At 32.8% G+C, this 11673-nt stretch overlaps 1 protein-coding gene across 1 annotated transcript; it reads right to left on the bottom strand.

Annotated features, from left to right (window-relative positions):
• Positions 1–5617: 5617 nt before the first annotated feature.
• LOC107030514 (NAD(P)H-quinone oxidoreductase subunit N, chloroplastic) lies at positions 5618–8918 on the bottom strand. The gene is made up of 5 exons (XM_015231787.2): positions 8646–8918; positions 6804–7168; positions 6595–6711; positions 6415–6500; positions 5618–5831 (listed from the first exon to the last, which is right to left on the bottom strand). The coding sequence occupies exons 1-5, from the start codon at positions 8779–8781 to the stop codon at positions 5777–5779; spliced, it is 759 nt and encodes a 252-aa protein (XP_015087273.1). The 5' UTR covers positions 8782–8918; the 3' UTR covers positions 5618–5776.
• Positions 8919–11673: the final 2755 nt, after the last annotated feature.

The following is an 11673-nucleotide window of genomic DNA, read 5'->3' as shown; positions in this document are numbered from 1 at the left end:
GGGGGGGGGGGGGAGGGAGGTTGAGTTGTCGGTGTCTCCGTTAAGGGCTTAGAGTCGAGATTCATGGGTGACGTCATTGTTGAAAGTGAAAAAAAATATGAAAATTAATACAAAGCAAAAGAGAAAGTGTAGAAGAATTTCTTTTATCATTTATTTATTTTAAGCATATCAGATCGTTGATATTTTTCCTTTCTTTTTGCTGTTTATCTTTTTTGATACATTTAGTTTTAGTTTTTTAATGTATTAGTTGTATTTGTTTCTTAAATTAATGTTTTATTTCAACATTATGATTTATTAAAATTTTATCAAGAGTTGGTGGTGGCCCGGTAAGGATTTTGGGTCGAGATCCATGGGTGACACCATGGTTGAGAGTGAAAAAAACCTGTATAGTTGATATAGAGCAAAGGACAAAGTGTGGATGAATTTCTTCACCATTATTTATTTTCTTTTAGAAGATCAAATTGTTGGTTTTTTTTTGGTTGCTTTCAGCAGAACTTTAAATGTATCTAGTTTATTTTGATTTTTAAAATTAATGTATAATTCGTTCTTTTCACCTTAATGATACATTACAATTTTATCATGTACAATATATCATTTTGAAATATTAATTTTGATACATAACAATATATTATGTTCATAGTTATGTATTAGATACACAACTTTTACAAATTTTGTTATCTTTTACTACCAAATACATACACGTAACCATATTCAACTAGAAGGCTATGTATTTGTAGACGCTATCCAATATTATTGTTTATACATAAACACTTATGTTTTATAACAAAATCAGTTTGTATCATATTCATAACTAGTACATGACACATAACTTTGTTGTGTATATAACATAATGTATCACATGTTGTTCAATATCTGCAACACTGTTTTATAACCAAATTAGTGTGTATCATATTCATAGTTTTTTTTTATATGATACATAACTATATATAATTGACGACTTTTTTTTGAATCTGTTACGATTTAGGAGAGATTTGAGAGAAAGAAAATTTAAATTGTTTGAAGCTGTTATAATTTGGAAAAAATTCACATCAATTTGATTTGCATGATTTGGAAAATGATGTTTTATTTTATATCTAATTTCCTTTTTAATCTCAAAAGAACTAGTTATATAATATATCAAATATGATGTATCCGGATGTCAACAATTTTAAGAAATTTTATAAATTAAAAAAAAAAAAGATATCGAATGTCATTTATTCTTTAAACTATGCGATTCCTAAAATTTATACTTTATTTTTTATGAATTTTTTCAAGCCCATTATGTTTATGGGTTTTAGAGAATCTCAAATAATTTGAATAACTTCTAAATGGACCTGAGGGAAGTTTTGATATGATTTTAGTAAAATTGAAAACTAGATTAACTTGAATTAATGAATGCATTTTTATATTTGGTTTGATTTTGATATTTACTGTTATAAAAAATAAATCCAAACCGAATTATGAAATAATTGTACTTTAAGTTGAATTTCTAATATACTTAATAATTGAAACTATTAAATGAATATTATTTATTAAATCGAGCCAATTGAGCCGAGACTGGATTAAGATAGGTGGAGCAGAGATTTAACTTAAATCGAATCGATTCAAGCGGATTTTGTTTTTCGATACAAGTTGAGCCGGTTCTTTACCCATCTCTAGAGCTATGCTAATTAAGCATTATGTCGAGCAATGTCACTTTCCTATATTTATTCTTAGTTTTGTTTTTGTCTTTTAATTTTATTTGCTCAGTTTTATATAAGTTTAAGTGTCTACTTGTACACACCCAAAATTAAGGATCATATTTATGTATTATGCCGGAAAAAAAAATACTTAACACAAATGGAACCAAGGACAAGCCTTGCTAGCGAAAATGCGGAAAGTCAAGTATCAGACCGATGCACCACATCAACTTCTGTGATTAGGTGTGCACAAGTAAATATTTTATCTTCATTTAGGTATATACATGTAAAATATATATGTCAATTTTTCTGAAGTTAACAGGTGTCTGTGCACTCACTTCATCAAAGGTGGGTCTGCCTCTTGAAATAGTCCCTCATGTTTTTAGTTCACTTTTGGTCCTCCCGCAAACTTTTGTCTATTTTTCAACATGGATTTCACCACAATTTATGTATGAAATGTTCAATCGTCTTTTCATATACTTTGTAAAAACAATAACTCCATGTGAGAGAAGGTGAAAGATGGACACCTTATTTTGTTTGGTAAAAATATTATTGCATCTAAAATCGAGAGGTCATCACGTCGTTTGCACGTGTAATAGTATACTTTTTTCTTTTCTTACAACGTCATATGTCAAAGTGTTCTTATCTGCAATAGTATTTCTACCGAACAAAACAATGTGCTCTTCTTCACACCTTCTATCACATTGATTTATTTTTTCTATCAAATATATAAAAAGACGATTGAACATCCCATACACAAAATTATGAATAAAATTAACATTAAAAAATTGACAAAATTTGCAGGAAGATCAAAAGTGCATCAATATTGCAAACATGAGGGACTATTACTGCTTCATGTGAAAACTCAAGGATGACTTGAGTATTATCCCAAAGATAAAAGATTATTTTGAGTTTTTTCGAATTTGTTTTCATTGACTTTAAATTACTTGTCAAACATCAAACTGAAGTTAAGTTACTCACTTTCCTAAGTAGTCGTGCAAGAAAAGATAGTGTTACCTTAATCTTGCTATTTAAAATCTGGTATTGATTGAAAAATGATATAGTAATATATTATTGGAATTGTTTAGGGGGTATAGTTAAAGTGTCTTTTTAAAAATTCAAAACAACTTAATGTGTCACTTTATGTCTTTTCTCTTTTTGTATTTTTTCAAGTTAATTCAGACCTGTTGATCTATTCCATACACATAACTAAAAGGTAGGGAGAAAGAAGATCTTTTTGCCCTTATGTCATATGATAGTTGGAAGAAATCATTTTGAGTGCCATGTTTGGTAAATATGAAAATATATCTATTTTTTTTGTAATAGCATGTCTTATACAGTTATGAAAGTCTCGTTCTTTAAAAAATTATCTTTGGCTAAGACTTAAAATTACCTGAGTTTTCACATGGAGCAGTAATAATCTCTCATGTTTGTAATATTTGTTCACTTTCGGTCTTTCCATAAATTCTATTTTTTCAGTATTCATTTTATCCACAATTTATGTGTAGAACGTTCAATGGTCTTTTCATATATTTATTGAAAATAATAACTCAATGTGAGAGACATGAAAAGATTAATAACTTGTTTTGTTTAGTAGAAATATAATTGCAGCTAAAATTAAGCGGTTCATCAAGTGGTTTTCACGTGTATTAGTACAAATTTTTCTTTTCTTGCAACGTCATATATCAAAGTATTCTAAGTTTAGCCGCAATAGTATTTCTACCAAACAAAACAAGGTGCTCTTTTCATCACCCGCTGTCATGTGGATTTATTATTTATATTAAATATATAAAAAGATGATATAACATTTCATAGCTCTACCTGGGCCAAGCCTTCTGTGCCAGGGAATAGGAGGGATTAGGGCTGGGCGGTCCTTCATTTGGAAGGTCTTGAAATTGCCTAACCCAACCCAACCCAAACCTAGAAGGGTCGTAGGCTTGGGCGGGCTAGCCCTTTTTTCTTTCCTTCCAAACTTAAAATATTATAACAATAAAAAGATGAGAAGATTTCAAATTAAATAAGACAAATAATGGTGTTTGTTTCAATAACAATCGCATGTATCTAAGACACTAGATATATGTATTTAGTGTGATGCATCCAACTACGCGAGTGAGATAAAAAAGTGGCGAGTGAGATAAAGGGAGGCAAGGGTTATCTATGTATATTAGATACATTTGAATTCACAGAGATAGAGTGATCTAAAGCAAATTAACCTAATTTAAGTCTATGTATTCCGAGATACATGTATCTGAATGTACCAAAATCTGATAAGATTTGTAATATTACAACATAGCGTGTCTTTTTTAAGTAATTAGCTTATACACTAGAGAGATCGTTGTAACTTACCCTTAATTAAATAGTTTTAGCCCATGGACCAACTCGATCCCGTCTGACCCCGATCAAACCTCGAGGGCCAAATGCTTATATGGATCGGGCTTGTAAGCCCTAGATTTAAATGGGCTTGAAAAATCCTATTCTAACCCTACCCCAATAACGGATTGGGTTGGGTAGGCCCCTTGGGCTAAGCCCATTTTGACGGCTCTACATAAAATTGTGGACAAAATCAACATAAAAAATAGATAAAGTTTTTTGGTGGATCAAAAATGCACCAACATTGCAAATATGAGAGATTATTACTGCTCTATGTGAAAATTCAATACTGACTTGAGTATTAACCCAATATACGAGCCTATTTTGAGTTTTTTAAAAGTTTATTTGCATTGATTTTAAATTACTTGTCAAACATCAAAAGGAAATTAAGTTGCTTACTTTCCTTAGTAGTCCTGCAAGTAAGATTGTGTTACCTTACTCAAGCTTTAATATAATTTCCTTAATTAGCTAGAAGGCATAAATAATATTTGATTTGGTCAAATTCAAATTTAGCTTATTTACCAAATTTAGCTTATTTAATATTTTTACAATTTCTCCCTCAACCAGATGCCTTTGTTTACCTATAAATACATTGCTAAGATTGACAATTAAAATCAATCATACTAATCACATATATAGTTAATTACTCTTGTGTCACCACAAAATTTGGAAGAGAAAATGGAGAAGGCAACATTCCTTAAGGTTTTCTTGGTCTCTGTTTTGCTTATGTTGTTTGGTAAGCAATTTTCTTATTTATTGCAACTTATACTCTAGACTAAATTTCGTTTGTTCATTTTTTCAAATGTTGATGTTGTTTATAAAAAATCTTGTGCACATCACTGACTTGTTCGACAAGGTCATCGATTTTGGTAGGCTTGAACAAGAAAATTATGGCAAATCTTTCATTTGTTCACTTTTTCAATTGTTGATGTTTTTTATGAAAAATCTTGTGTACGTTACTAACTTGTTCAACAATGTTGACCATGTTGGTAGGACAAGGAAATTATGATAATTCAGTTGTTTGTTCACTTTTTCAAATGTTAATGCTGCTTATGAAAAATCTGACATACGTCACTGACTTGTTCAACAATGTTATCTATGTTCGTAGGACAAGGAAGCCATGTGCAAGGAGAATGTACTAGCGATGCCGATTGTGCTAAGATTATGAAATGCATAGAAGCAGAACCCACATGTGACTTGACAAGCCATCAATGTGTGTGTCAACGAAATCCACCAACTAATTATGGAACAAGAAACATTTACAAGACTCATCAGAACTGATTTTATTATGTTTTTCAATTTCTTAAGATTCAATAAAGATCTCTTGTATTCATATTAATCATGTTGGATATGGGTGTTATTTAAGCGATATATTTTGTCTTAAAAGTAATTTCTTCGAGCCATTTATGTTTTATGAGTTTTAAAGAATCAAGAATGTTGAAGAACCCCTAAAAATGGTCTTAGAAGACAGACTATTTAGTGTTAAATAATCGATCGGAATACACATAGGTTTTTCAATAGTCAATAAGTTGTAAAATGTCAAACATGATTTGATTGAAGTCGATGCGTATAATTAAAGTAGATGGCATAATTTTGCTAAATTCATATACATTGATGTACATTGTAAAACATTGAAGCATACAAATAATTCACAAGAACAAGTAGCTCTTAAGTAAATGCCTATTTTACAGTGTCAAGTTCCAATAATGTGAACTTATATTCTTTCCCTATGACTGAGATAAACCTGCAATTTCCTTGAGTGGCTTCCACATGAACTTTCTCCTGTACATGCCATGAATAGAATAGTCATGTAAAAGTAAAGGATATGGCAGCCCGGTGGACGAAGGATCTTGTGTCCACGCAAGGTGTAGGAAAGGGCCGCAGCTCAAGGGGATGTAAATAAAATAGTTATGTAATGAACATATATTCAAAAATTAACATGAGTGCGCACCTCTTGAATAGAAAAATAAGGGAATTCAATTCTCAAAAAGATGAACAACAAGAACATACTTAGTGTAGTCCCACAAATTGGGGTATGGGGAGGGTTGAGTGTATGTATACCTTAGCCCAACCTCAAAAGTAGAGAGGTTGTTTACGATTGACCTTCGGCAATTCTAAAAAGATGAAAAAAAAGAAAACCAAAAGATGCTATCTTTAAAAGTACTTGTCCTGACTCTTGCATCTACAACCTAAGAATGATGATAAAGTATGTAGCATTGACCACAGAAGGCTAAACTGAAGTAAATCCAGGTAGCTTTTGCATACAATGTTGTTTTAACCACAACGACAAGATCTCAAAGTTTCCTTATTTACAAGAGAGTTGATTGATAAACAAGAAAAAGGAAGATGAAGAGGAAAATCTTACCAGTTACCACACTCTGCAATGACCCTCACATTAGGACGAAGTGTCGGGAGTAAAGCAAGAAACTGCAGCTCTGCCTTTGATAAGACCTGAACAGTTTATGTCAAACAGTTAACAAAGATCTAGTCAAAATACTGCTGACGGACTAATTAGATGATGTACACTTAAAGGGGTGGATTTAACCTTGGCTTCTATTATCCAAACCACTAATCCTTTAGCATCCGGAGGAAGTAAAGAAAGCCTATAATCAACTTCTGGAGGAAAATACCATCTAGCTATTGGTTGCTTACCAACATGAGCCTGCAACATCAAAATTTGCAAATGAGAGTCAATTAGACACTGCAAGTTAGTGTTTGAGAATAAGTATATCGTATGCGAACTGCTAAACTTACAGGGCAGACAGGGTGGAATTTGGTAAGAGTGGTTTCAGGGTCACCGAGGCCACGAGCCGAAAGGTCCAAGAAATGATATCCCTGGTACTTAAGACGTGTAAGGTAGCGTCCTTCGTAGCCCCCTTCATGAGGAGAGTAAATTGCTATAGCTTTGTGTTCTTCCACATCTGATAACCATTGACCCAAATCAGGTTTAATGAGATCTCCACCTATGAAGTCCTGAAGTTCAATGTTACATCTAATTGCTCCTTTCTTTTGTCTTACAACTGAATCAAGTCTTCTCATTCTCATAGCCTTTGATATGCTATTTAATTGTACTCGTTGCTTCTGCAGACCATAAGACTGCACTGCCCCTTGATAACAGACTGCATTTTGCCATTTTAATTCAGATTTCATGATACACGACCGAAAGAACAAAGGCATCATAATGAAAACATTGAACGTTAAGACATCAACTCTCAAAATTTAATTAACGCGAACAGGATAACAGTATCATTTTGGTGCTGCAAGTGTGCATTTCCACATGTAAAAGGTAGAAAAAGTTATAAATGTCATTTCCAAAGAGAACTGATAAGATTATGTTACAGGGAGAACTGAAAGGGTGCCTACTGTAAGCAACCTGTGAAACTCGAGAACCAGAAGTCAGTTTTTACCATTGTCAACAATGGCTAGAAACATTGCCAATGCACTGCTTAACGTGACAGTGCATAACAGTAAGCACAAACATTTTCAGCTTTATAGACCAATATTAGGGAAAGTCTGGTTTTCATACCATGTGAAACAATAAAAATCGGGAACAAATGTGAGTTGGAGCTGAATCTCTACTCACCCAAAAAACAAACTTCAAAACATAATTAAGTAAATGTACACTTTCACTACCTACCTCACTAATATTTACATATAACAAGCTTGAATCACCCATTATGATATCAAGTCTTGATCTTTTTAGTTCTTTAACCATCACCCTAATTTTGTAACAACACATAATAGCAACTAAGCATACGTCTTCACACACACGCATACCATGATATCTATAAATCTGAAAATTGGGAACAAATGTGAGTAGAAGCTGAATCTCTACACACCCAAACCATAGCTTAAAAATCAGAATTAAGTTAAGTGTACATTTTCACTCCCTACTCAACTAAATATTCACATTTAACAAGATTGAATAGTCCATTAAGTTATCAAGTCTTGATCTTTACAGTTCTTTAACCATCCCCCTAATATCAAGATTTTATAACAACACATAATAGAAACTAAGCTTTATACATCTTCACACACACACACACACCATGATATTGAACCATAAAGCTGAAAATTGGAAACAAATGTGAGTTCAAGCTGAATTTGTACACAACTTCAAAACATTTTTAAGTAAAATGCATACTTCCACTCCCTACATAACTTAATATTTACATTTAACAAGCTTGAATCAACCGTTAAGTTATCAAGTCCGTAAAGATATTGTCATCCGGACCTAACTCAATCGCAAAACCATACACCCTCCTTCACGCTTAGGCCCCTCGAGAGCGAGAACCGAAAGCTCACACGGGATGAACCTGGTACTGATACCATGTAAAATTAAGTTTTAGGCCTATCTAAACTACCTCAAAGGTAGGAGGTGCCCAAGCCTTAACCACCAATATGAACCCCTTTTTTTTAAAAAAAAAATTAACACTCCACCTCACACAGATGCAATATCTTTACAAAGTCTTGATCTTTTCACTTTTTTAGTCATCACCCTAATTTCAAGATATTGTAACAACCCATAATATCAATTAAGCATTATAAATCTTCACACTGCGCACACACACAGAGAAAGGGGTTATTGGGGATGACCTGAAGAGGAGCAGGGTTGGTCTTCAGTGGAAATATTGGGGCGCCGCCGGCAAGAAGACCCATTGCTAGTAATCAAGAACCTCCTAGTGCTGCTGCTGGTGGTGGTGCTAGGGAAGGTGTAGGAGAGAGTTGTCATTTGGGTATTTTGGTGGCAGTGTGTGAGTGGTGGCAGTAGGCAGCTATAGCAACAGAGACTGTGGAAGCACCATTGCAAACTTGGACAAAGATGACTACTTTGTTCCTTGCCACTCAATAAATGTGCTGATAAACTTTACAATAAAGAAATTACAAATAACAAATATTTAAATATGCATAATTTTATTAAATTCTATGGTCAATAAATAATAATATTAGCTATATAAATTTATGAGATAAGTTCTATATTTTAAAAATTGAAATGATGTTTTGGGGAGAATTTAAAATTCGAGATCACATAATCTCAAATTGCGATCTCAAATTAGTTATTCAAATTTTAATTTTATATTGTATATTCAAACATAGCTAGAATAATAATCATAAGGTGAGAGTTCAAACTCTATTGTAACTTTTTCAATGAAATAATTTTGTGATTAAAAAAAACAAAAGCCAAACTAAAACCTAATTTATATATTTTGGATTGAAAATCCAAAATCCAAGTAAAGATTATGAAATTTCCAAACATCCTATTTAATTGCATAAGTTGTCCTTCAAATAAATTAATTTTTATTCTTTTATATTTTAAAATTTTAAAATAAAACGAAGTTAAGTATTCATTGTAAAATTCATAAGGAGTAAGGACGTTCACCACGGATAAAATATGAATTGTGGTACGACCATTAACATCATTATTACGACATAGTATACTTCTAAAAAGATAATGTTTCGCAATAATGACTTGTAAAACTTTTGAGACACACGACAGAACTCCAAAAATAATTGGAGCACCCATATCTCCTTCCTTTAACTAGAACACGTACTATGGTGCTTTGAATCCTGGCATCATATTTTGAAAAAATATTTATACCTTATAAGACATAAGTTGTTTAAGATAACGAAATATAACCAACACTCGAGATATAACGATTTTAAAATATAAATTACCAGTGAAAATATCATTTATATAGTATTAAAATATAAAAACTAAAACCAGCTCTGTTGTAAGAGGGAAAATAAAAAAGACAAACTTTAGGGCTTTTCATATAGTAATCTCCCTATCAAAACCTCAAAGATTTCCCATTTCTGCAAAACCCAAATGGAATCCAAAGAAGACGAAGCCTCCCAAAACGGAGCAAACCCATGGAAATTCAGTCCATTTCAAGCAAAGATTTAGTTTTGTCAATGCCTAAGCTTCCTGCAGAACTCATCACTGAAATCTTGTTAAGGCTTCCGGTGAAATCCCTTTTACAATTCAGGTCTGTGTCGAAATCTTGGCTTTCCTTAATCTCTATCCCTAAATTTGTGAAGACGCATCTCTTATTTTGTGCTAGTAACAAGGAGTTATGTTTAAGGTTGCTATTTATGTTGGCTAGTTATGTGTAGTGATTTACTTCACCATTCTGTAAAGGAGGTAATTAACTTGGATTATCCAGGTAAAATTTCCAAAGACTATCCTTGGCTTGTGGGTTCGGTAAACAGATTGATTTTTTGTTGCCTATGTAACAAATTGCATTACTTGTTTATATGGAATCCGTCAATTAGAAAGTATAGCAAGTTGCCTAGTTATAGACTTAATCGATGTGGTGGATATCAAGTGGAGGAACCTGGGGATAGCAGATTTAGTTTTGCGTTGATGTGCTTCAAGATGATTACAACGTAGTGGGAGTTTGCCCTGTTTACAAAAATATGCGTCTATGTCGTGTTGAGGTCCAGATATTTTGTCTAAGGAGTTTATGGGAGGCGTATTAACAGACTTTAAAGATAGATTTTTTTTCCATTTTCGGGGTAAGCTTGTGTAAGGGAAACTTCATTGGATTGAAATGGGCATGAACATTTCTTCTATTGATTTGTGTGATGAGAAATGTGTAGAGATAGAAAAGCGCTGCAATTTTAACTTTAATGATTATGGTCATTTAATTACATGCAGGGTGCAGATATTTGGGTTATGACGGAGTATGGAGTTGAAGAATCTAGGACAAAGTTGTTTACTATCAAGTCTCATAATGAACTTATACCATGTTTGTAGGGTTTGCCCCTTTTTTGTCAAATGGTGACATTTTGCTTGAAATTGAATCACGTTTGGGGAAATATAATCCATAGAATGACTCGATCAAATATCTAGAGGTTACTAACTTTGCTCCATATGTTGAGGCAGAAATCTACGTTAAGAGCCTAGTTTATCTCTTTTTTTAGAAGTTACTATGCCTGCAATAGCAACGGAGGTTCAAATACTCAGATGAAGACACCCATGTGACTAATAACCTGTAAGAGTTGCATTCTATGTATTTTCTGAAGTGTTGTTAAATTTTGTTTCCATAATACTTGTGATCTTGTGAGTCATTTTCCTTTTTATGATGTATTTTCAGAAAACGATAATCTTTTGCTAAAGCAGTTATTTTTGTTGTATTACTTGGTCTCATGAACTTATTTTGAGCTGTGTTGTAAGAGGGATGTTGTGCCTATAGATAGAGTAAGAATAGAACAATAGAGGTTGTAGGTTTTGTTTTTTGGAACCATTCTCTCATATTCTTCTTTAGGTAAAAGCTTAATTGGGCAAAGGTTTGACCAGATGAGTTAGCTAGTACTTGTATTAGTGGTAGATAGCAGATACCAAGTGGAATAGCCGAGGTTAGGGGTGACAAAAGGTTGGATTGGATCAGATTTGGATAGATTGAATATGGGTTGACCAAAAGTGGTTTGGATTACAATCCAGTGGATTGAATCCACCCAAATAGAATATGGGCAAATGTGGTTTAGGTAAAATGGTTCCAACCCATTTTAAAAAATCTGTTTTTCCAAAAAAAAATAATTTAACCCCTCCCCGGGGCGCCCCCCCTCCCTCCCCACTTTCCTCCAACCTAATCTTAATTATTTTTTTTGTAAAATCTATTTT

Source organism: Solanum pennellii, chromosome 9 (assembly GCF_001406875.1).
Source record: "Solanum pennellii chromosome 9, SPENNV200".
NCBI lineage: Eukaryota > Viridiplantae > Streptophyta > Magnoliopsida > Solanales > Solanaceae > Solanum > Solanum pennellii.
This window is presented reverse-complemented; position numbering and strand designations above follow the sequence as displayed.

What these genes read in the sequence shown, in the direction of transcription:
- LOC107030514 (XM_015231787.2), bottom strand. Translation starts at nt 8,781, where the DNA reads ATGACAACTCTCTCCTACACCTTCCCTAGCACCACCACCAGCAGCAGC. An exon ending in CCAACCCTGCTCCTCTTCAG is followed by an intron (nt 7,169 to 8,645) that starts GTCATCCCCAAT and finishes GGCAAAATGCAG; the next exon opens with TCTGTTATCAAGGGGCAGTG. An exon ending in AATTCCACCCTGTCTGCCCT is followed by an intron (nt 6,712 to 6,803) that starts GTAAGTTTAGCA and finishes TTGATGTTGCAG; the next exon opens with GCTCATGTTGGTAAGCAACC.